Source organism: Gymnoscopelus braueri (genome assembly GCF_963280865.1).
Source record: "Gymnoscopelus braueri genome assembly, chromosome: 3".
NCBI lineage: Eukaryota > Metazoa > Chordata > Actinopteri > Myctophiformes > Myctophidae > Gymnoscopelus > Gymnoscopelus braueri.
Window position 1 is genome coordinate 3,898,046 of NC_137612.1, and position 26,519 is coordinate 3,924,564.

Here is a 26,519-nt window from a genome sequence, read left to right on the forward strand (position 1 = left end):
TTGAGAAAGCTTAGTAGAATCTATACTATACACTGTATACATTGTAGGAGTACTTATATTATATTAGAATGCAGCAGTGCTAGTACAGTAGCAATAACAATTGTAGTAGTTGTAGTAACAGCAGCGATAATGGTTCTAGTAGTAGCAGTAGTGTCACATGATTAATTCACCATATTCACACAGCGGCCATTTTGCTATTAACCCATTAAGACCTGGAACTGTGTCATTTTTAGATTTGAGCTAAAAAAGCCTTATTTTACACTTTGGGCTATTCAAAAATAGCAGATATACAAGCTCATAGCGCGGCACCGAGTGCCGCGCTACGAGCTTGTAGATCTGCTATTTTTGAAAAATCGTGAAAATGTGTGCAAATCTTTGAATATATATATTTTTAAAGCGAACATTTTTAACTAAAATCTTTGCTTCTGGAGGGTCCCTGGAACAAAATATTTTGATGGGGGTCCGCCGCCAAATACATATAATTTTGGGGGTCCTTGACATGAAAAAGATTGAGCACCACTGATATAGAAACATACGTTTTTCAGAAAACTGTTGGGATTTAGGAGACATGTAGAATCGGCTTCAGGTCTCAATGGGTTAAGTTAATGAAAATAATGCCACCCCGGGCATTTCTTCCCCACCCGCAAATATGACGTGAGAGCAAAATGGCCGCTGTGTGAATATAGTCAATTGGCCTCGGTGAAACACACATATATGCATGTATGTCTGTGATACGTCTGTAAAAAGGGTCTAGCGATTATGCGATTTACTGTATGTCAGCTCCCATCCGGCAAACAGTGACCAGCCCTTGACTAGCACCACGGACAGCAGCTGATTCGATGTCAGTTTACATCTTCGTCAGGCCGACGACCTGACGAAGATATGATCTGACATCGAAATGTTGTCGTTTTTTTTTTGCTTTGCACCCTTTTCTATATTAAAGTAAAAAGGCTCCAATCATCCGAGTTGCTCCAGCGCCTTCTTTATTCAACCCTTTGATTTACCACAATATGAAAAAAAATAAGCAAAAACATGTTGGCCGATTATTCATTCTTAACTCACCAGCTGCCAGAGTTATTTCAGATTTTTAGCTGTTGGCTGCCAGAGATTTTTCATTGAAAAACAAAAAGTACTCAGGAGCCGAGATACAGAATGTTTAAGTTTTAAGTTAACAAGGAAGTGGATAGGAATCTAGATCTTCGAAAAATCATATCTCCTTGGTCTTTGGGTCAAATTTTTTTTTTAAATGTTTTTTTTTTCTTCTAAAAACGCATATATGCGTTATTGGCAGGCAATAATAACAGTAGAATTATAAAAATATTATCACCGGCTTCCCACCCGCACACATGGTCAATTGTGTTCATTGGAGCGCCCGGCAAAGCTGGAGGCACTGTGGGGGAATCTAACCCGAGTCTCCACAGCGCTGGCAGTCAGGTACTGTACCACACTGCGTCACCCAGACGCAGTGGTGGAAAGTAACTAAGTACATTTACTTAAGTACTGTACTTAAGTACAATTTTGAGGTATTTGTACTTTACTTGAGTATTTCCAATTTCCAATACTTTTACTTCTACTCCACTACATCTCAGAGGCAAATATTGTACTTTTACTCCACTACATTTATTTGAAAACTTTAGTTACTAGTTACTTTTCAGATATAAATCATGATATAATGAAACATACATTAACCACTTTAACCCTATTTTATTGCCTGGTAAACCCTCCCTCCGGAAATCTCATTTGTATTTGATTCCTGGAGTGAAATCAAATGGAAATGAGATTTCCGGAGGGAGGGTTTACCAGGCTACCTATTTTATACATAGGCTATTTGAAAATAGCCGATCTACAAGCTCACAACGCGTCGCGATGCGACGCGTTGTGAGCTTGTAGATCTGCTATTTTCAAATATTTAGTACTTTTACTTTTGGTACTTTAAGTACATTTTGATGCCAATACTTTTGTACTTTTACTCAAGTAAATTTTTTATTCTGGACTTTTACTTGTAACAGAGTATTTTTATATTGCAGTATTGGTACTTTTACCTAAGTAAAGAATTTGAGTACTTTTTCCACCACTGCTCCAGCGCCTTCTTTACCACAATATGAAAAAAAATAAGCAAAAACATGTTGGCCGATTATTCATTCTTTATAACGGTAGAATTATCAAAATATTATCACCGGCTTCCCACCCTCACACGTGGTCAATTGTGTTCATTGGAGCGCCCGGCAAAGCTGGAGGCACTGTGGGGGAATCTAACCCGAGTCTCCACAGCGCTGGCAGTCAGGTACTGTACCACACTGTACCACACAGTCAGGTACTGTACCACACTGTACCACACAGTCAGGTACTGTACCACACTGTACCACACAGTCAGGTACTGTACCACACTGCGTCACCCAGACGCCATCAGTGAAATCTTGAAATCAAATTGAAACTCGGGCGCCCGCCGGCCTAGCGGTCCAGGCGCATACCACATATAGGCTCTGATGCTGCCTATATGTGGGCAAAGGTCCCGACGACCTTTGCTGTGTGCAGTGGTGGAAAAAGTACTCAAATTCTTTACTTAAGTAAAAGTACCAATACTGCAATATAAAAATACTCTGTTACAAGTAAAAGTCTAGAATTCAAAATTTACTTGAGTAAAAGTACAAAAGTATTGGCATCAAAATGTACTTCGAGTACCAAAAGTAAAAGTACTAAATATTTGAAAATAGCTGATCTACAAGCTCACAACGCGTCGCGATGCGACGCGTTGTGAGCTTGTAGATCTGCTATTTTCAAATAGCCTAGGTTAAAGTGGTTAAATAGGGTTAAAGTGGTTAATGTATGTTTCATTATATCATAGTTTATATCTGAAAAGTTTCTAGTAACTAAAGTTTTCAAATAATTGTAGTAGAGTAAAAAGTACAATATTTGCCTCTGAGATGTAGTGGAGTAGAAGTAAAAGTACTGAAAATTGGAAATACTCAAGTAAAGTACAAATACCTAAAAATTGTACTTAAGTACAGTACTTAAGTAAATGTACTTAGTTACTTTCCACCACTGGCTGTGTGTCTTTCCCCTTCTCTCTCTCCCCCAGTCATCAATGTGTCCGTGGCAAAGACTTGGTCTTGTCCGTGGCAATTGTTTTGATTTACACACCATTATAATGTTCATATTTTGATCATAAGACCCAATTACTGAATGTCAAGTCTCCTGGTTTTCTTCAGAATATGTACGTATGACTCTCTCTGATTTACTATGACATGTATGACACATAAGGAGTCCTACTAGTACTAGTGGTTCTCGAATGTTTTATTTGCAATGACCACCGTAACTTTGAGCGTGTACAAATGGAACAATTTCCATTTGGTTCCATTTATACACGCTCAGAGTTACAGACCTGTTATATGGCTCTTTATGTGTTTCTGGTAATATTATTTTCCACTCATTTTGTATGTCCGTGCCAAAAAAAATATTTCGACCAAAATGTCCACCACAAGACAGCATGGTGATGACCCCTGCTCTCTCCCTGTTCACTGGCTATCTCCACTGTGTACTATCAATAAAGGCAGAAAAGCCCCCCCCCCCCCAAAAAAAAAAAAGAAATCAAATTGAAACTCACAGGCAACCAGTTTAGAGAGGCAAGGATTTGTGTAATCTGGTTGTGTTTCTCAGAAGTGAAACAGAACAGTCTAGCAGCTGAATTTAGCATTTTGGAGACGGGAGATAGCTTTTTCTTTTAGTCTCTGCCTGGCTGGACTACTGAAGACTGTTTTCACCCCTGTCCGTTCGTGTGTCTTGCATGTAACTTTGTATGCACGCTCCCGGTAGGCCAAGGAAGAACCTCTACCCCAGATCTTTCAAATTGGCCTCATGGTGGCGCTATAACAGTCCGCTTCCCGTTTGGCCTATAACTCTTGAACCGTAGGTCTTAGAAGTTAGAGGTCTTACACGTTTTTTCCCCTGGATTCCTTGGATCATGACACCACCCTTTTATGCCAGACTAGATTTTCCACCGTATTGCGTTTTTTTCAAAACACACTTTTTGCTACTACTCAATTTTGTATGAGTCATACAAATACATACATATTCCATTACGGGTGGCTTTGATTGACTTCCAAAGATTACAGACCCTCGGTAGGCAACCCAGCCTTAACCCAGCCATAACAAACCCCTTTTTTAGTTGTTATGCCAACTAACCCTCCCCCAAAATGTCTGTGCTGTGTTGCCACTGCTATTGTACCCTACTGACAAACCTGCCAGTGAGGAGCACACACACTGGGTGGACGTCGGGTAGCACCTCTGTCCTACTCCTGCCATTCAACACCTCCGGCTGACTGGCACAGTAGGCACACTGCCCCTAGTAGTTGTCGTGGCAACCCTCGTCCCTCACCCTCCCCGCCTGGCTTCCCTTCCCCAAACATGGCCAATTGTGTTTGTAGAGTCACTCGTCCAAGCCGGATGTGGTGGATTTGAACCCCTTGACTCCAGGATGGTGGACAGATATGTTACACCTACTGTACGCCAGCTGAGGAGAGGGCACAAGGAGATGTTCTGTATAGTGTAAATGGGATTAAATAAAAGCATGGATGGCCTTTTTCAAGGTCTGTAACTGATAAAAAAAAACATGTGACTTTTAACTATGTTCCCCCTAGCGGGAAGAATCGTAATTGCAGTTGCACAACCCTTGCCACTTGACTATAAAAGGAGAAGTAGTAGTTATTAATAATAGTAGTAGTAGCTGACTGACAGCTGACCTGTCTACAATTTATAATTATAGATTATCACCTGCCTTTCCCAAGGTTATCCAGCCAAGGGCGAGTGTATCAGGCTGAGCCCCCATGAGCCCATTTTGAGCTCATGCAGCCGGGCAATGCATTTAGATTGTTTTTCCAGAGTGATAATTGGCAATAAACAGGGCTTTTGTTTTGAAACGTATTAGTGACAGACCTTTCTATTCCATTCTTTAAATATTTCGGACTCTTGTCTCTGTCTGCCGGGTGTCTTGTTCCATTATGTTAGTTTGGTCTGTAATTTGTACTTTTGAATACTTATTTTTAAAATAAGTAAGTATTTTTAAAAGCAAGTACTTTAACTCAAGTACAAATTTGACACAGAAACTTTCACTTGTAGTTGGGTAATATTTGACCAGGAGTATCTCTATACTTTGACTCAAGTACTTTGGTTGAGTACTTTGTCCACCACCAGTGTTTCCCCTAGCCAGAAGCTGAAGGAACATTTTTGGGTTCTCAAAATGCATATTTGTGCTCAAACACGAAGACTTATATAGTACATGTGCACAGTAATTGAAACACATAACAAAAACAAAAAAGACAGTGGTGGAGGAAGTACTCACACTTCTTACTTAACACATTACCTGCCAATCACGGATTTGTCCATGATTTAAAAAAAAAATCATACTGTGGCGGCCAGATTTAACTCATTCAGTGCCACTGGACGTCTAAGACGTCCGTTGTATCATAAGCCCTGGCTGTGCCACTGGACGTCTAAGTTTTTTTGTTTTTTTTTCTAATGTTCAGAACCCAAGATATGATGATTTGAAAATGTTCAGCTCCATTCACTTCTTGTTTAACTTCTTACTGAAAAAGGCTGTATCTCGGCTCCTAAGCACTTTTTTTTTTACAATGAATTTTGGCTCTGGCACTCAGAGCCAAACTGCCAGAAATAAGTCAGGCACTGAATGAGTTAAGCAGTGGCGGGCCGCCACCCCTTAAAGCATATAGGGGAAACACTGACCACTGAACCTAGCCTCACTTAGCCAGACTATATCACTGCATGGATATGAGTCTGGTGCTTCTATGAGGAAGTTTTTTTCCCCAAGGGGCGGGATCAAAACAGTGGCTCTGGACACAATTGGTTAGACCTACAAGCAACTACCAATCACAGTCTCCCATATTTGAATACTGGGCCCTGATTGGTCACCCCAGACTTGGGGAGCAGGAAATGGATTCACAACGGAGCGGTGCCAGACCCAAATCGCAGAGGGCAATTTCTTTTTTTTGCACTGGCAGATTGGTCTGGTCCCCGGCTACTGATAACCAGTTGTCTACAGTTGATCAGTGGGAGCTGCCCTCTATAACCAGTCTTCTACTACTTACAGAGCCCCAAAACGGATAAAGACACTTTAATTGCATTGAAAATAAAAACTGTAATGATTATTTTCTGTGCCTCCGCAGGAAGCTGTGACCCTGTCTGACTGAGACCAGCGTCCCTTCCCCTCATCCCCCCGCCCCTCCGCCCCTCTTCTCCATCCTGATTGGTTTCCGGGGCTGTCGAGCGGTGGATTGGAGCGCTCCGATTGGAGGAGGCTGGGTGAGGTGTGTGTCGGGCTGGCTCCTCCCCCTCCTGGGGCCAGCGTGCAACCCCCCTCGCCCACGCCACGGCCACGCACCCACAGCCAGGGTACCGTTCTGTCTTTCTACCTATCTGTCTGTGTATGTATGTGTGTGTCTGTCTATCTACAGCTGTGGTGCTCATACTTTTTATGTCAAGGACGGTCGGACCCCTAAATGAACAATTATTTTGGCCGTGGACCCTCATCTGAAACGATCTTTGTGCCTGTGACCCCCATACAAGATATGTGGTGTTAAAATATTCAACATTTTCCAATTCTTTTCAAGATTTGTTGAAAAACGCGTCGCTTCGTGCCACGTCGTGAGCTTGTGAATCTGCAGGGGTTGACACTAAGGTCTCAGAGGCACTTGCCCATCGGGCAAGTACAGGTCATGTTCTACTTGCCCAAAGAGTAAATCATGATAGGTAATATTTTAATTACCGTTCAATTTTTAAAAAAAAATTACTTTACTTCCGAATTCTGGGGCTGTGAGATATGGACATACCTCAATATTTATGCCAAATATTTCAATAGCTATACAATATGACTTATTTTAGATACCACAGACATCTTGTGTTGTGTTTATAGAAAACTAAAGACAGTTGCTTCCCCACTCAAACACACTTGCCCGTCGGGCAACCTAAAAGCAAACTCCACCTGCCTGAACGTTTTATTTACTTGCCACAGGCAGTTGGGCAACCGTTAGTGTCAACCCCTGATCTGCTATTTTTACAACTTTTTAAAATGTATTTATGGAAATTATTTGATTTTTGAAATACTTTTGAAAAAATGTTTTTAATTGATGAAAAGTTGTGTTTTTTTTTGGTTTAAACTTTGTTAAATCCTTTGAAATAATGTATTTTTTGAAATGTAGGAAACTAAGAAAAGGGGGTCCGCGACCTAAAGATGGGTCCCGACCCACTGTTTGGGAAACGGTGATCTACAGTATCTCTCTGTCTGAATGTTTACTGTCTGACTGCCACCGTGTGTGTGTGCGTGTGTATGTGGGGGGGGGGGGGGGGGGTGCGTGTTCGTGCATGCAAACTTGAGTATGTATTGTGTCTCAGACACACACCTGTTGACTGTGACTCCTGCTTCTCCCTCCTCAGGAGGTGCTGTGCGTGCCGCAGGAGCCATGTGCCTCCCTCATCACACCAACGCCATGGAAACCAAGCTGTCGGGGGCGAGGCCAGGCCATGGGGGAGGGGCTCGAGGAGCCGGGGGCGTGTCTCTGGAGCCCTTTGTACACCAGGTTAGGACATTATTATGTGTGCTGCTGGAAATGAATTTCTAGAGAACTGATTGAAACAGGAAAATGATTATGCCAACAGAGAAGAAACCAAAAATACACAGGGAATGCATCCTCACACAATTTAACCACATGATAGACACCAAAATCGTGGCACTGGCTCTTTAAATAGGAACACTCGGGCAAATGCAATAAGCAAATATCTGACTTGCAGCATTTCTCATTGTTCTGTTGTAGTAAACATCCAATAATTTAACCAGAAATAACTCTGCTGAGACACACACACACACACACACACACACACACACACACACACACACACACACACACACACACAGTGGTGGAAAGTAACTAAGTACATTTACTTAAGTACTGTACTTAAGTACAATTTTGAGGTATTTGTACTTTACTTGAGTATTTCCAATTTCCATTACTTTTACTTCTACTCCACTACATCTCAGAGGCAAATATTGTACTTTTACTCCACTACATTTACTTGAAAACTTTAGTTACTAGTTACTTTTCAGATGTAAATTATGATATAATGAAACATACATTAACCACTTTAGCCCTATTTTATACCTAGGCTATTTGAAAATAGCAGATCTACAAGCTCACAACGCGTCGCAGCGCGACGCGTTGTGAGCTTGTAGATCGGCTATTTTCAAATATTTAGTACTTTTACTTTTGATACTTTAAGTACATTTTGATGCCAATACTTTTGTACTTTTACTCAAGTAAATTTTTTATTCTGGACTTTTACTTGTAACAGAGTATTTTTATATTGCAGTATTGGTACTTTTACTTAAGTAAAGAATTTGAGTACTTTTTCCACCACTGCACACACACACGCACACACACACACACACACACACACACACACACACACACACACACACACACACACACACACACACACACACACACACACACACACACACACACACACACACACACACCACGTTATAGGTAAAGGCACAACATTTCCAGCAGACAAACATGTACCGTGCATGTCTTTCAGTTTGCCGGTAATAAAGTCACCTGCTCGAGGAACCGGTATCTGGATGCAAAATGTATTAGATGCAACACCTCTCCATCTCTCCACCTCTCCACCTCTCCACCTCTCCAGACGTGTGCTGCCTTTAGTTGACAGTCGATTCACGTGCATCCTTCTTTCATTTTGAGTAGGCTCAGCTGCTCACTTGTCTAGACATAGTTTATCTTGAGCTGTCTGTCTTGAGGAGGGTGGATGTGGGTTTTCTTTATTAATCGCCCTATTTTGTTGTTGTTTTTTCACGTATACTGAACATATGATATTTCTCAATGAACTACTGTGGGCTTATTAAAACAGGTTGGTGCTAATGGTTAATGTTGATACCAAAAGAAAAGGTAGTTTTTCCTTTCTCTTATCAACCTCTTAGATATATATTTTTGGATGTATATTTTCTATTATAATCTGTGTGTGTGTGTGTGTGTGTGTGTGTGTGTAGGTGGGCGGTCACACTAGTATGATGCGTTATGACGACCACACGGTGTGTAAACCAATGATCAGCAGAGAACAGAGGTTTTATGAGTCTCTGCCTCCTGACATGAAGGAGTTCACACCAGAGTACAAAGGTAGGTCTCTATTCTGTATCAGAACTCTTTGGTACTCCCTCAGCCATGCATGCATGCAACATTTCTAGGACCTCCATTGTTTATTAGTGGGCTTGCTCGCAACAAGCGCACTCAGTGTGGCTCAGGAGGTTGAGCGGCTGTTTAGGAACCGGTCCAGGCCCTTCCTAGCTTTGCATCGAAGTGTCCTTGAGCAAGACACTAACTGCTACCGATGGGCAGGTATGTTTGCTTCTGCCGTCGGTGTGTGAATTTATGAATGTAATGCACATTGTAAAGCACTTTGCATAACGGCACTATAGAAATACAGACCACTGACATGTAATTGATAATCAAGTTAGTTGATTTAAAAAATATTCAGTGTTTTTTCGTCTTGTCTTTCGGTCATTGGGTTGCATTTCAGTTTTTGATCCTGTACTGTATATATTTTCTCTCTATTCTCCCCTCCTCGTATCCTCTCCTTTCATCTTCCTCTCCTCACTCTCCTCCTCACTTCTTTCTCCTCTCCTCCCTCCTCTCCTGTAGGTGTAGTGATGGTGTGTTTTGAAGGAGATTCAGACGGTTACATCAATCTGGTGGCGTATCCATACGTAGAGGAGGGAGTGTTTGAGCCTGAGGAGAGTTACCCACCAGAGAGAGAGCAGCCCAGAAGGAAGCATTCCCGCCGCAGCCTTCATCGCTCTTCTTCTACCTCAGAACACAAGGAGGACCGTGGAGAGAGGAGGGAGGCGCATGAGAGCGACTCATCTGAGAAGTAAGTAAACGGAAATCCTGAATCATGCCCCCGACATAGAGCTGGGCGATATACAGTATCGATATAGTGATGTGAGACTAGATAATGTTCAGGATTTTGGTTATCATAATGTTATTATATAGCTTAAATGCTGCATTACAGTGAAGTGATGCAATTTTATTAACTCAGCATACAGTTCTATTAGAGTGAAATGTACAATGAATGCCTTTACCTTTTAGGATATCATACAATGATGATTTCTTAAGAAGTTCTTGAGTATAAATATCTTATCAAAGCACCAAGAGTCATCCTCAAAATATCATCACGTTATGCACATTGAGGTAGGTATTCGTTCAGAAATAGTTTTAGTCAATATCGCCCAGCTTTAGCTACATCTCCTCTCCTGTCCTTGGATTTTAATGGGATGGGTCAATCGTTGCCGTGCTCAAACGTGTCATCTGAAACAACAGTAAACCTGGTTGTGGTAACGGTTCAATGTCGGTTCTGTAAATTACCGGGTTGTCAGACACAGCCAGCAGGACCAAATGTGACATCGATAAGCAGCGCTCCTCTCCAAAAGTATATAGTAAATAGTAAAAACAAATTGTAAAAACTATTTTCTGCTTGATGTGCAGAGGGCACAGCGCTGGGAAGAGGAGCGCTCTGTCTGTCTGTCTGTCTATACACAGCTAATCCTCACAAACTACTACGCCAGTCAGTGTCAGCAGCCGACAGACATCATTTCCAGAATATTTTTCTAATCGGTCAAGAACAACAATGTCATATTTATGAATTAATAATCGCACAGCAATAATCCCTCCGGCTTATGAGGTACGCTTTCCGTGTGGGTGTTTACGGGAACTAGTCAATCGGGGTGCAAACTATCCATCTGGTGTATGGAATCTTACTAGCTAAGTCACTCCTGTCCCTTCAGCTACAGGCATGTAACAAAGTATAAAGATTGCAACCAGCAGTAGGCATGCCTGTCTCTTCCACACAACACCTACTGATACACAAAGAGACACATAAGGTGTGCTGTCACTCATCAGACACTGACAGTACAAGGCTGCTTTGCTGAGGCTGATTTGTCGGCTCTAGTTGTTCCTTACTGGTTAGCAGAACCAAAATGGAAATTTTGCCCTAGTAGTCCTTTTCACAGAAATGCTGTGTTCACACGGACAGATACAAAGATACAAAGATACACAGTATATTTGTCGCTCTGTCACTTTGTATCTGTGTTGCTCAACACGGTCGTTGACGTCATCAAGCGCTGCGTCATCGGAGCTACAGTTGTAGTTTTGTATCTTTGTATCTGGAAGTTGAACCCAGCTCAACTTCAATTTGTATCTTTGTATCTTTTGTATCTTTGTATCTTTTGTAGCAGATCTACAAACGTGGGATGTTGCTTTGTGTCTTCATGTCGCATGTCGGCTTCCTTTGAAAATGAATGGTAGCCTGTATGTTTGTTTGTGCCCGTGTGAACGCAGCATGATAGACGCCTTTTCATAAGCTGCGAAATGATAAGCAAAATTGTTCATATAAATGAGTGTAAATGATTTGCCGTAAATGTCAAGAATACAGTCACAAAGTGTGTGATAAACCATTGGCTCATCCACCCACCCTGGGGCTCCTGATGGCTACAATTTCCCCTCATCAAGTTTAGTATTATTATTATTAGTTGTAGTAGTATTGTTGTTGTCGTCTTTCCACTGCCTCACTTTTCTCCTCCCCTGCTCTCCTCTCTTCTCATCCTGTTTTCTCCTATAAATGATCATTAACCTATTCGGGAGAAGCATCTGTGTCATTTTTTTATTTGAGCTAAAAAGCATTATTTTACACTTTGGCTATTCAAAAACAGCAGATATACAAGCTCATAGCACGGCACCGAGTGCCACGCTATGAGCTTGTAGATCTGCTATTTTTTTTTAATCGAATGTGTGCAAATCTTTGAATACGTTTTTTAAAGCGAGCATTTGTAACTCAACTTCTGGGGGTCCCTGGAACAAAATATTTTGAGATGGGGGTCTGCAGCCAAATACATATATATTTTGGGGTCCTTGACATGAAAGAGTTTGAGAACCACTGACATAGCACATATTTTTTTTCAAAAAAACTGTTAGGATTTAGAATACATTTTGTAGAATCAAAACCTCAGGCCTCAATGGGTTAAACTAATTCCCTCTGCTCTTCTGCAGTCTGTGTGAGTTGAAGAGTCCCAGGTTGGAGATGCTGGTCCACTGTGAGGTCCCGTTCCAGATGTTGGATGGTAACGCTGGTCTGAGTTCAGAGAGAATCACTCACAACCCCTGGAGTCTCCGCTGCCATAAACAACAACTCAGTCGCATGAGGTCTGAGTCCAAGGACAGAAAACTCTACAGTATCCTTAACACATTGGGTGCCAGAGGTTTATTAAAATATTATACGTTGAGTGCCAGCATTTCTTCCATCCACTTGCGTTATACATTTCGTGCTGTGAGAAGCCCCGACGCAGAAGTGCATGTAAACAAAGCGTGCGTGCGAGACGGCGGAGGGTCCCGACTAACGCCTGGAACAATAATATTTCTAACGCGACCCTCCATTGCAGCGTGATCGCCGATCGAAAACGGCTCGTTTCCACCACATTAAAAAGAAATGGAGATATTAAGCTTTTAGTCAAGGAGATAACATTGAAAACGCCGACCGGAAGGATTTTTGACATGGAGCCAGATCCAGCCTCTTCTTCTCAGAAACTCCTTGGGTGATGTCAAAGTTTCGTTTTAGCGCCCCACGTGGCCCACATGTATAAAAATAGAATTGGGTCAAAAACGGTCCGGACCGTTTTCGGCACTTCTCGTTTGGACCCTCAAAAACGGTCCGGACCGTTTTTGGCATTCAATGTGTTAACTGAGATGTTACAAACCATCACAACCCTAAATGCTCGCCATGTACTGCCCCCAAAACCAACATCTTGAGATGAATAGCACTTTTGAATAGTACTGTATCTACTGTATCTCCTCTATCTTTTTCACCAATGCTGTCTGCTCTCTCTACTTTTTAATGCCTTTGCTTCTTTTTAATGTGTCTGTTGTTTTTAAATGTGACAAGCACCATGAGCAACTCATGGTGCTCTGTACTTTACTCCCGTGTATGCCTAGTGTGTATTATGGAAGTAACAATAAAATGTATTCTGATGATTTGTACACTGTAAGAATGTGAGTGTTAATTTAATTCTTGAGTGTAAACATTGACCCGTTAAATATTAGTGTGTTGTATATATTAAATTTAGCCACCTGCTTGGGAAACAGGTTGAGAAAAACAGAAACAAATCAGAGAAGGTAGACCTTTAGTAGAAAGAAACTCAGACACGATGACGGAGAGAGAGAGAGAGAGCGCCAGACAATCTCACAGACTTTGGTCAAGCCATCTTTGTCGTTGCTATTCCTTAGCCATGCTTTTTATCCCAGAATTCCTGTTGTTGGAGAACGTTGTCCACCACTTCTCGTACCCTTGTATTCTGGACCTAAAGATGGGAACCAGGCAGCATGGTGACGATGCCTCAGAGGAGAAAGCAGCTCGTCAGATGAAGAAATGTGAACAGAGTACCTCAGCTACCCTGGGCGTTAGAGTCTGTGGGATGCAGGTAATACTACTACTACTACTACTACTAGCACTGCAATAATAATCATATTCATAATTAGTTACTTATTATTAATGGTTTTATTAATTGTATCAATTAGTTAATTATTATTAATCAGCTACGATGGGTGTTAGAGGTAGCAGCGCTACTAATTAATGGAGCCAGGAATATTATTTTCACATTTGGATTGTGATCCTGATTGTGATCATGTGTGTTCAGGTGTACCAGATGGACACGGGTCACTACCTGTGCAGGAACAAGTACTATGGTCGTGGTCTCTCCATCGAGGGCTTCCGTCAAGCTCTCCACCAGTACCTGCATAACGGCTCGGGCCTGAGACGAGACCTCTTTGAGCCCATCCTGAGCAAGCTCCGCACCCTGACGGAAGCGCTTGAGAAACAAGCATCATACCGCTTCTACTCCTCATCTCTGCTCATCATATATGAGGGAAAGGTGAGAACTGCATGCATCCAATCACATACACGCTCTCTCGCTCTCTCTCAATCACATACTCACACGCACTACGCATAACTTTTCACACGTGTCATTTTGTTGCCGGTGTTGAATGTGTAGAAATGTTGTTGTTCTCAGAGAAACGTATTCCCGTTTGCACAACAAAAATAAAACATTTAATGCTGCTGTTAAGCTCCTCCTACTTATTTCTCCTGAAATGCAGAACGTTTGATGTGTGTGTGCACTGTAATGTGATTGAGTTAATATGGTTGTCAACTTGTCACCATAAAAACATATAGCCTCTGCTCTCCCTAAAAACCAGGTGTTTCGCCCTTACGTCCTGCGTCACACAGTGTTGTGTGCCTGATCTGCATTCTCACCAGCTCGCATTGCCTCGTCTTGTCAAGCTAAGCTAAGCTAGATGTGGTTTCTGAACCCAAAATACGTTCTATCTATTAAAGTGATTGAAACGCTACACTAGCTAGTGCTAGCACACTAGACAGCCTTATTGTTCAGAAGCGTGCACTGCTACAGTACACCCTGCTTAACCACGCCCATCTGGCTGAAACACTTGGCTTTTAGTGAGTCCCATTGCTTCATAGCTTGAAAATTCTTTCAGTCAAAAAATCTAAATCTGTTATAGGCATTTCAACCCAATTAAAAACAGCCTTTACAGACTATTGCTGCCGGGTTGTACGGTCTGACTTTGCCAATTGGAGAATTCTTTTTTTTCAGACTTGGCTAGATTTCACGTGCAGTTGTAGCTGCTCTTTGCTTTCAAAATATATTTGCTTTCGGCTTTTACTGGAGAATGAAGAGAACATAAAATGTATTAGGTAAATTAAATACATAGTTGTTGTTTTCCACCATATTTCTTATGTTCACAAGAGGTGAACGGTTACATGTACATTGCAACATTGTTTATCCAACTACAGTAGGTACTGTACTGTTTCAGAATGGAAACACATTCATCCGCTATACTCAACACAACATGAATGCAGGATGAATAGCCTCTGGATTAATTAGAGGCTGCTGAAACTAATCAGTAGTGACAGCCAAGCCTTCCCTCCCCCTAAGCGCCCTGGGAAATGCAGTCAAACGTTACAGCATACAAAAAGAAAACAAGTACAATATTCAAGTACAAGTACAAGTACAATATTCAAGGAAAGCCCAAAGTTCCACAAATACATACCGATAGTTATCAATGTACTGTTGTCATGCTGTTAAAGAGGCAGGTCACTTACCCTTATTGTACCAGGTGGTATCATAATTTAAAGATATAATAAAAAAAATATATACTGTAATCTAGGCTAATACTGTAATGCAAGCTAGTTTCTAGCCTTATATTGTTTATTGGCTGGTATCTGGCTCAGGAAGTAGTAGGAAATTGGAAGGTCCTTGGTGTCACCCAGGCTTAATGTCAAATTGTCCTTGAGTAAGACACTGATTCCCCAACTACTTCCTGAGCGCTGTATTAATAGAGCCCACTGCTCCTAATAGTTAGGACTGGTAAATGCAGAGGTCAAATTCCAGTACTTGGCAAATACCCCAACAACAACTAAAAGGGGAGACAATGATTCATGTTTTTATTATTTATATCACCTTCATGGATGATGTGTCTTATCTAGGGATGGCTATCGTTTGTGTTTTTTTCTTTTTTATGCCAGTTTAGTATATTTGAGTGCAAATTTTCATTAGACTTATTTTCATTATCTAAAACTGCAATTAAGTGAGGCATGGTTTGTGAATCTACTCTGTATGGCCTTTGTTGTTCAGTTGCGGGTCTATGGTGTGCTTCTTATCTTGTTTGGCACCTGCACCAAGTTATCACCTTTTGATTGCTGTGGTTTGCGATCAACAACAAGACCTTAGGACCTGGCTAGCACCAGAGAAAAAGGAAAAACATGACCCTGTAGATCGGATATTTTCACTTCCTGTTTGGCGGTGAAACATGGAAGTTTGACGCTTCGCCACGGTCACGTCGTTTTACGAAAATAATGATCCTTGCAATTTCAATAGGGCTTCGCACTGGTGCAGTGCTCGGGCTGTAATTAGTTGTTTAGATAATAATATAGTGGTATCCCTGGCCTGTTTTAAGGCTATATACAATTCTACTTTTATTCAAATGTCCTCTTATAATGTGTTGAATTTGCGTGTCTTAATGTCTCAATGCTTAATGTTTCGTGTAAAGCACTTTGAATTGCCTTGTTGTTGACATGTGCTTTACAAATAAGCTTGCCTTGCCTTGCCTAGTAGGTACCAGTGTTATGGGAACCGGTGTCATAAGTGGTGTCAGGTATCATTACCCAACCCTAGTCTTATCTGTTAATTCCCAAAGTAAAATAATTCACACATGGGGATTGTTTATTGAATTGCTTTTTGATAAATAACGGACAATGTGAAGCAAAGTGCAGTTAGGGCCCACCAATCAGTTTGTAGATCATCGTTGTATTTGCAATGGATTCTCAAGTCCAAGGTAAAGTGTTGCGCCCGTCTTTGTCCTTTTGTCCAGGGTTGACTGCAGGTGCGGTGGGTCTCAAAAACACTAAACTGGCAGAAAAAGACTCGCACTCCACAAAAACACCAAGGATGATTCAAGGATGACAGAGACTAAGAAAATATTGTTTTATTTTATTTTATCAAGCATTGCTCATAAAGTGCTCTGTGCTCAAATTGAAAGGTGCAAAATAGCTTATAGGTTTCGGTCATAGGACCTTCGTGCTGTATATCTAGATATATAGTCTTTTTCTGCCAGTTTTCCAATGGATTCTCAAAGCATGTTCTCACACCACAAATCATGTTATATGTTATTTTTATTTTAACATATTGACTTTTATCTATTAACAGATTGTATGTGTGTTTGTTTCTGTTTGTTTCTGTAGGAACCTGAGGCCCCATTGGTTCCCAGCACTAAGCAGAAGACTTCACCACCGGCCCCTATAGAAACAAACAAGAGGCCCCTAAATCAACAAGAGGCCCCTAAAGAAATGCACAGTGGTGGCCCCAGGCCCCTAAATCAACAAGAGACCCCTACAGAAAAACACGGTGGTGGCCCCAGGCCCAAAAATCAACAAGAGACCCCTACGGAGAAACACATTGGCCCCTGGCCCAAAAATCAACAACAGGCCCTTAAGGAAACAACCCGTGGCCCTTGGCCCAAGGCACTGCTGGCTCCTGAGGGCCAGAAAAAGCAGATGAGTTGCTGTGAGAAGGATGAGTGTGGCATAGAGAAGGTATCAGGGGTGGGGTTAGGAGGAGCAGAAGAGGGGTTAGGAACAGGGTCGGGGTCTGGGTTAGGAACGGGGTCGGGGTCAGAAACCGTGGCAGGACCAGTAGAGGAGATAGAAGTGGGCTCGGAAAGAGGGGCGTTCCCCACGCAGAGATCTGCACCAACGACCTCCCACCAGTCGCCTCCTCCCCTCCAGCACCTCCCTCAGAACTCCTCCTCCTCCACCTCCTCCTCCACCACCATGACAGACTGTAGCCACCAATCACCACCCCCCCCTTCTCACCACAGCGACCCCCCCGTCTCCGCCCCCGCCACCACCCGCCCCCCTCCCCCCTTCTCAGACCCCCACCTGGTGGACGTGCGTATGATCGACTTCGCCCACTCCACCTTCAAGGGTTTCCGGGGAGACACCGCAGTGCATCATGGTCCGGACCAAGGCTACGTGTTTGGACTGGAGAGTCTGATCCACGTCCTGGAGGACCTGAGAGACGAGAACATGGTGTAGCACACACACGCACACACATACACACACATACACACATACACACACATACACACATACACACATACACACATACACACATACACACATACACACATACACACATACACACATACACGGACACACATGCACTGGCACACATCGCTAAAGTTTTCTTTTGGGACGACCGCCGAATGAATCCTGAGAAACCCACACACACACACACACACACACACACACACACACACACACACACACACACACACACACACACACACACACACACACACACACACACACACACAGAGAGGAAGAAAGTGACCTCATCATCCCTTGCTGGTCTACACACCACCTAGTCTACACACCCTGGTCTACACCACCTGCTCCACACCCCACCTGGTCTACACACCACCTGGTCTACACACCCCTAATCCATTCCCCCAGCAGACAGACAGGTGGACAGTATTTCTCAGGTTTTGCCCTTGGAAATGCACAGTAAAACCCAGAGAGGAAACACTTTGATTCTGAGCACCAAGCTACACCTCCGCAACAGATGATCGCGTGTGTCCTGGCAACAAGATGTTTCGGGGGATTCAAGCAACAACAATAATGCAGCTTCTCCAGCAACGTTGTCCATCAGAGTCGACAAACCTTTGGTTCTGTGTCAGATGATGAACTGGTGACATGAGACGGGAGATTCTGCCAAAAGTAATTAAAAGAGCTTGTTTCCAGAATGCTGTATGTGCATCTCTGTACAGGTCTATGTACAGTTATGAGGACATTTTTTGATTAATCATTACTTTAACTTCATCCAATGTGTCAAATCTATAGGACTAGCGAAATCTATATGATCCACTATACTTCACACAGTATTATCATTGACTTATTATTTAGCAATCTGTTTCATTTGAAGTGTAGATTATTACTGGTTTTATATGGTAGTGGATGTCTCTTTTGGTTATAACTGTTGGCAGAATCCCCCCACCCCCACATCCAACACACACACACACACACACACACACACACACACACACACACACACACACACACACACACACACACACACACACACACACACACACACACACACACACACAGTGTTTTGTCTTTGTAATGTGACTCATTTAATTAAAGTGGGTCGATGTTTAATTAAAGTGTTGACCACCTCTAGCTGTTCTTCAACTTTAGGCTGTAGAGATTACCCTGGTGATGAAAACCTGTGTACCGCCCCAGACCTCCGGGACTGGACTCCACAATCTAATGAAGTTCTAGATTCTTGAAGGATCTTCATGAGGCAGCAGTGGCCCTCTAGTGGATACATCTTGAAACAACACCCTCTATCCCCTAAACTCAACTTTGGAACAAGGGGCCCCATCGTGCGCGCCGCCTTACCCCTGGTGCCTAAACCTTTTTGGCATTTTTTACTACTTTGAAAAACTGTTTAAAATATTTCAAATAGCCGATCTACAAGCTCGCAACGTGTCGATGTAGATCGGCTATTTTCACACTATGTTTTTCAAAATAGTAAAAAATAATGCCTAAAAAGTTTAGGCATAAAGGGTAAGGCTGAGCAAGATCTTTTGGGATTTTCCCCAAAATAAAATGCTTATTTTATTTTGTATAATTTTATGTTGATATTCTATTCATGTTTGTTCTTTTGAAGGTAAGGTCTCTTAAATTATGACTACCCACCCCCCACCCCCCTGCGTTGCCTTCTGAGGCATACAATGTAAGTGAAATGATTTATTTTCCTAAATTGTGTTTTATTTTTTGTACCTTTATCCATACATGGAGCTTCCCCTCCCTTCACCAACTCCTTCAACAAAAAATGTCTGAAGGACAAACTTGCAACACTGAGTGTTGTCATGTGAGCTAAAGTTGGTCTTCTGTGCTGTTGACCCAGGTGTAAAAATTGTTTCTGAGATAAATTTCAAGAGGGTTAGGTAAAATATACTATTGGCAGGTGTAGATTCTGGGTCTTTATTGACCTTGTGTGAAACTAAATAAATTCAACAATCACAGCAAGACCACAACAAACCAATCCTTAGAACCAATGATGAACAGACATGCATTAGCTGTCAACGGATGACATTAGCAGTTATGTTTACTTCCAACAGCACTGCAATAAGTATTTAATTTAGACTTTTAATATTTCTGTTTGTCAAGAAAATTGTAGATTTTATTGTATATTTGTTAGAAAGGAGCACCTTCACAGGCACCATTTTGTCCCTAAAACTGTTAAAACAGTTTAAACAGGAAATGCATTTCATAATGTCGTTAGCTTATCATACATCTGTTGACTGTGATGTAAAGCAGAACAGATTATAGGCTGACGACGGGAAATGGCTGCTTTTTTATATTTTTTCAAAGCCATAGGTCATGACTATGAGGGTTTAGATTTTTATATTGGTAACAATCTATTATCAAGTACTGCTATCTATGAAAATATTGTCCAGTTGTAATTAAGGACTTGGAGGGAAAGGGGATAAACGTGGAAGGCACTCTTCTCTTATTAAAAGGCCACAGGTCATGGCTATAGGGTTTGAATTTCAGGTCATGCTTTTGATGGGACAGGAGATCACATCACGGTTAAGTTACTGCTGAGTGTAGGGCAGCCAGGTGGAAGCGTACAGCTGGGTGTAGTTTGGGTTTCATCATATGTGGTACATGTAATTGTGTCACACTGTTCCATTAGAGCGCGCGTGTGTGTGTGTGTGTGTGTGTGTGTGTGTGTGTGTGTGTGTGTGTGTGTGTGTGTGTGTGTGTGTGTGTGTGTGTGTTGTGGTGACACTGCCATCTCCTGTCCAGGTGTGGCACTGCAGGTACCAGGGAAAGTCTCAAATCAATGAAACATGATTTCCTGCTTTTCATTCAAAGTCGAAGAGGATTAGGTAGCCTGGGTGTTTGTAGACTTGTTGTTGGTGGCAGCCATGAGAAGGCCAGCTTGCCACTGTGGTGGGAGCATGACCACTGTGTGTGTCTGTGTGTGCGCTGTGTGTCTATCCTGAGTGTGCTGAGAGGAAGAGGGAGGACTGGTTGATTTCTGCTCCCGTGTGTTGAATAATAGGAGTGAGAAGCTGGGTGTGTGGTGGCTTATAGGTTTATTTTGTGTAATGCTACAGTGTTGATGGTCATGGTGGGGGGTTTCCCATTGCCATGGGGAAGTCGGACATTTATTTTTATAACATTTCACACAGAGAAACGATGTGTGCTTCATCAGTGAAAATACAAGATTAATGTCCATAGTGTCAGAAAACCTCAGCTCCACCGTCAGGCAATCAGAGAAGGGAAAACAGCACTAGGCCTATAATCAAGTGTACGTGACAGACTTAGAAAAATGTTTTTACCATTTCCATCACATTGTCAGACTTATCAAGTCTATTTTCATGTCTATTCATGTCTATTTTAAATGTTGCTGTCTCACTGCACTGGTTGATAAACGACACCTGTATGCGCCCAACTTCAAAGTATTTCTTTTATTTTCTCTCATTATTCTCATTATTATCTCCGGTAGTCAGTGCCGCTTTGAGGTTTTCTGCGGACAAAATATCAGAAATATATTCCGATGTGTGTCAACATAAGATAAAAATTAGTGCTGAGCTGGTCGTTTCTTTTCTTTTTTCTTTTTTTTGCGGTGAGAAACCATTCGTCTTTCCAAAGGGATGATGTGTGATTGGTCTCTGTGTTGATGTCATTACCCCAGCGCTCCATAGATGTGAGAAGAATATATCTTGTAGAAATAAAGAAATATGATAAATATATTATAATTGTTATTATTATTACTACCCCAAATAGCTTTTTTGTTTTCCTTTATTGTTGTTGCATGGATGAATATTTTTTTAAGAAGTATAATATGACATCTTTATGACAACTTTGAATGTGAACTATAAAACATTTATTTAAGAAAATCCAGCCGAGGTTGTGTTGTTTATGTTCATCCTTATTTACTTATGTTCATCTCTTAAAAAAAAGGTTAATCTTCACCTCAGTGGATGATCAGTCTGGCTGTCTACCTGCCATGAGTGTTGGCGCACTTTTGAGGCACCTTTTCTGGCTGTGTGTAAGTGAATTAATCAATTAATAGATAGAATAGATAGACTATTTTAAGGGTCTTCTACAAACATACAATAATCAAACAATTTGAACAAAAAACATACATAACTACAGACAACCCAAACAAACAATACATTAAAAATAATTGAAATAATCAAGTAAATAAATGTAAAAAGTTAACGATGTACAAAGACACCTAGAGGCCTACAGCTTTACTCATTGACCAGAGTTCCAGCAAAATGTATTCCGGTGTAAATCACACAGCACTATCCAATTATGTTTTTGCTGAGCCGAAAGTGGAATCAAATCCCCACCATACAGTATAAGAATGGTACTGCCCCCATTTCAAGTCCTAATGTCAAGCAGCCTATATGATGATCACTCTAGTGCAGCCACTTTGTCAAGAGAGTTGATTAAAAGCCTCCTTCCTAACCTAAGGGCAATCTGGATTCAGGCTGCTAGTGGAGGATACATGTCACTGAATGTTCAGTAGCAGGGTCATCCAAGATCAACAGTGGGAGAAGGGGATATCCAGGCAAGTCATTGTTTTGCCACTGCTGTATGTATAGCAGACCAATACTCCAGAATCTTTGGGTGACTCCAGAGCATGTGTACTAACCCAATCCACTCTATGCCGCCTGAATGGCATCTAGTATATTCTATTAATGCAGTTATCCAGATTTTTTTTTCAAATGATACTTTTATGTCACTTCCCCAACTCATTTTAAGTGAGTGAAATAATAGATATAGCTAAAATAGTTTTTAGCTATATATAGTACTTGAGGATATAGGGTAGCCAGTAGCTTCCGTTTAAGAGACTAGGCTATTCGGCAATACAGAGAAAACATTAGCAGAAAAACAATTTAGTCTCATCAATGTTAATAAGCCCCAAGAGGCTGGAGCATGTGTACATGTGCCTCTGGGACTATACCGAATATTGGTATAGTTGGTAAAGAAAATGTGGAAAGTGGAAAACAAAGTTGAAACTGTCCCCTAAATGAGAACTAATTTTTCATAATTTGATGATTCAAATTACATTCTGGTGTACTACATTCATCATTATTCATTTGTTTTGCAAAGTACTAAATATATCAGATAATATATATAGCCTATCACATCAGGCATGAATTATTTTCAAAAATGTTTGTAAATCCACATGAATCTTTTCAAATGGATAGCAGTGAACTTACAATTTTCAAAGAAACATGATTCAAATGGATACCGATGAACTGGGCACTAAAACAAAGTCAGCTCTGATAGTGCCAAGTTATCACCCAAGTGAATGCTCAGTTATCCCAAAGTAGTGCCCACTTTGTTTCTCCAAAAAATATTGCCCAATTTTCCCAATCGTTTTCTAATACTCCAGTGTTTTCCCTCTAACGGTGTAGAGGGAAAAAGGAGCAGACCAAGTACAGAGCCAACGGTTAAGTTTACTAAGTTAAGTAAGGTTAAATGTCTGAAATAAACAAAAACAAAAACCATTAGGCTACTTTACACAACACCGGTAGTCAATGAAGCTATCTATGAAATCTATGCAACATAATTTTATACAATGTGTAGTGGGGGTCCCTGCTTCATCTGTCTCTCAGCTAAGGGGTCCTTGGCCTTAAAACACGTGTGGTAGGCCTATATAAACACATAATATGTGTTTATATAGGCCTACCACACGGTTCTTTAAATGGTAAATATTATTTACCATTTTTGCACATTTATTGTTGAAGATGTATGCAGTGGGGTTATACATTCCAAAAATACACCTGTGTAAATACATGAATAAATTATTGCATTGCATTGTAGGCCTACTCACACATGGTAGCAGTATGCACATACAGTAACAGCATATACAGTCACTTACTGTTCAATTTTACTGTTCAGTAACTGACTGGTACCCAATCCCAGTCCAAGTTAGTGTCAGAGGGGGAAATAGACCCTTTCACATTGACCATAAGTAACTGTTACTCCGAGTAGTAGTCTTCAAAAGAGCTATTTTTGAACTTTTACTTGAGTATTTTTCAACATAGTACAGTAGGATATTCTACTACTCTTTCCACCTCTGCTCTCAACATTAATAGTTATTCAGTAATGATGCCAAAACGTAACAATCCCTCTTCATAATCCAAAAAAATCTCTGTTCATAAACTACGCCTTTACAATCCAGGTTAGCAATGCAAAACACCACCCATATTAAACATGTGATGTTTCCATCAGTCTCTTCTCCCACAATTATATTTGTACAGAAGTGTAGGCTACTGCACCTGGTACTGTACTGGTACTATACAGTACTGTAGTAGGCCTACTGTACATACAGTATCGTCACCTTGCTAAACTAATGGCCTAAGTAATTTTTTGAGGAAAATGATATTTTTGCCTAAGTCGCCCATCTCCTAATTGAAAAGGATCATGCTGTTCCCTCCCCTTTTAGTATAGTGGCCTAACTCCCTAGTGTGACTTAGGCCAAAATCTGCCTTTTTTTTGGCCTAAGTCACATGGTTTTGTGACTTAGGCCAAATTATTTACTGATTTAGGCCATTTTGTAAAAAAAAGAGTCAGATTTAATCCTGTTTAAACCTATTTAAATCTCTTATGTTACATAACTGACAGACAGTGTTATTTCTATTTAAATAGTCATAATTTGTTATAAACATTTTGGGTGAAATGATTAAGAAATATTACATAGTTTTGTTTTGGATCAGTTTTTTATTTTTCCTGAAAAACTTTAAAAAATGACATAGGCCATTAGTTTAGCAAGGCGACGATTATGGTACAGTACAGTACAGTCTAATGTACTGCACCTGGTGCTTACTTCAATACAAATATCCCCTCCTGTGATTTTAGTAAATCACAGGCTACTGTCACCAGGTGGAGACAGTGAGCCTTCTTAAAGGAAAACAGTTTAGTTGTGTGTTGTCTTCTTATGACTGCAATACAATGCTGGGCTTTTAGCAACATCAACTATGGTATTCTGAGATTTAACAACGGTGGTTTTTATATCCTTTTCCTACACAATGCAGGGATTTTCAGAGACTGTTCTCACATAAAATAAAGGGATGGGCGAGAACTCTGTGTTCTCCCACAACTCCGTAACATTTCTTCTCCAAGAGAGATGCAGTTTGTTTATTCATTACATAAATTATATTAAGTTCCATTTATGTACATGTTCAGAATTGCATTCTTCAGTGAGGTGTCTAAAAGTGTGGCAACTGATGTACAATACAGTAACTGATATTGTTTAATATTAGTATTAAACAATCTCTATGCACGAAAGATCAGATTAATTTAAGTTTAAAAAAAAAGAATGACTCCGTTAGTCTCTACTTTAGAACACTCAGACTGTCCTGTTAGTCTCTACTTTAGAATGCTCAGACTGTCCTGTTAGTCTCTACTTTAGAACGGTCAGACTGTCCTGTTAGTCTCTACTTTAGAATGGTCAGACTGTCCTGTTAGTCTCTACTTTAGAATGGTCAGACTGTCCTGTTAGTCTCTACTTTAGAATGGTCAGACTGTCCTGTTAGTCTCTACTTTAGAACGGTCAGACTGTCCTGTTAGTCTCTACTTTAGAATGGTCAGACTGTCCTGTTAGTCTCTACTTTAGAACGGTCAGACTGTCCTGTTAGTCTCTACTTTAGAATGGTCAGACTGTCCTGTTAGTCTCTACTTTAGAACGCTCAGACTGCCCTGTTAGTCTCTACTTTAGAACGGTCAGACTGTCCTGTTAGTCTCTACTTTAGAATGCTCAGACTGTCCTGGGGAATGGATGACAACAGATCTAGATGTCTCTGAATAAGTCAATACATTTATCACCAAGATGCATGGGTTCAGACATTTGCGTCAGTGACCAACATAAATCCTGAGATGGTCTATAGGGTCAGATCCCACCAGAACCTTGAGCCTCTCCTATCCTGTCTCTCTCTCCTACGCTGTCTTTCTCTAAGCTTTCCTACTGTCTGTCTCTCCTACGCTGTCTGTCTCTCAGCTTTCCTACTGTCTGTCTCTCCTGTCTCTCAGCTTTCCTACTGTCTGTCTCTCCTACGCTGTCTCTCTCTAAGCTTTCCTACTGTCTGTCTCTCCTGTCTCTCAGCTTTCCTACTGTCTGTCTCTCCTACGCTGTCTCCCTCAGCTCTACTGTCTCCCTCAGCTGTATTTCCCAGACAAACAGGCTAACTCCGTTAGTTTAGACCTGCCTGCCTCACTGACCTGTCTGTCTGTTATTCTGCAGCAGGCCTACTACCTGCCTGTCTTTCTCAAGCAAGTCGGCCTGTCTTTCTGCAGCAGGCCAGCCTGTCTGTCTGTCTGAAGCAGGCTGGTGAGACGCTACATTCCTGTGAGTTGTTATAAGTGTGATGTCATCAAGTGAAAAAAAATTACAAATGAAAGAGAGCGCGGAAGGGTGGAGTGAAACTATGGAGCTTCCTATTGGCTGTTTGTTCGACTGGGGACCCCCCCCCCCCCTTCACCTCTCTCTCTCTCTCTCTCACTGTCTCTCTCTCTCTCATGCACGCGCACACACACACACACACACACACACACACACACACACACACACACACACACACACACACACACACACACACACACACACACACACACACACACACACACGCATGCACGCTTACACAGTGTCTCTCTGTCTTACTTTCCTGACCCCCCCTTTATCTCTTACACACCTCTCTCTCTCTCTCTCTCTCTCTCTCTCTCTGAGTGAAAACATAACCAGCTCATTCAAACCTCACTACTCCAGTGAGTCAGTCAGACAG

At 41.4% G+C, this 26,519-nt stretch overlaps 1 protein-coding gene across 1 annotated transcript in view; it reads left to right on the forward strand.

Moving 5' to 3' along the window:
- ip6k1 (inositol hexakisphosphate kinase 1) overlaps nucleotides 1–17,749 on the forward strand; it is a 34,859-nt gene extending 17,110 nt beyond the window's left edge. The window contains exons 2-9 of the mRNA XM_080423975.1: nucleotides 6,180–6,405; nucleotides 7,447–7,589; nucleotides 9,077–9,203; nucleotides 9,726–9,954; nucleotides 12,129–12,310; nucleotides 13,377–13,552; nucleotides 13,769–14,002; nucleotides 16,885–17,749. Of these exons, the coding sequence (XP_080280101.1) occupies nucleotides 7,473–7,589; nucleotides 9,077–9,203; nucleotides 9,726–9,954; nucleotides 12,129–12,310; nucleotides 13,377–13,552; nucleotides 13,769–14,002; nucleotides 16,885–17,736 (1,917 nt within the window). The 5' untranslated portion in view covers nucleotides 6,180–6,405; nucleotides 7,447–7,472 and the 3' untranslated portion in view covers nucleotides 17,737–17,749. The remainder of the gene's footprint in view (nucleotides 1–6,179; nucleotides 6,406–7,446; nucleotides 7,590–9,076; nucleotides 9,204–9,725; nucleotides 9,955–12,128; nucleotides 12,311–13,376; nucleotides 13,553–13,768; nucleotides 14,003–16,884) is intronic.
- Nucleotides 17,750–26,519: the final 8,770 nt, after the last annotated feature.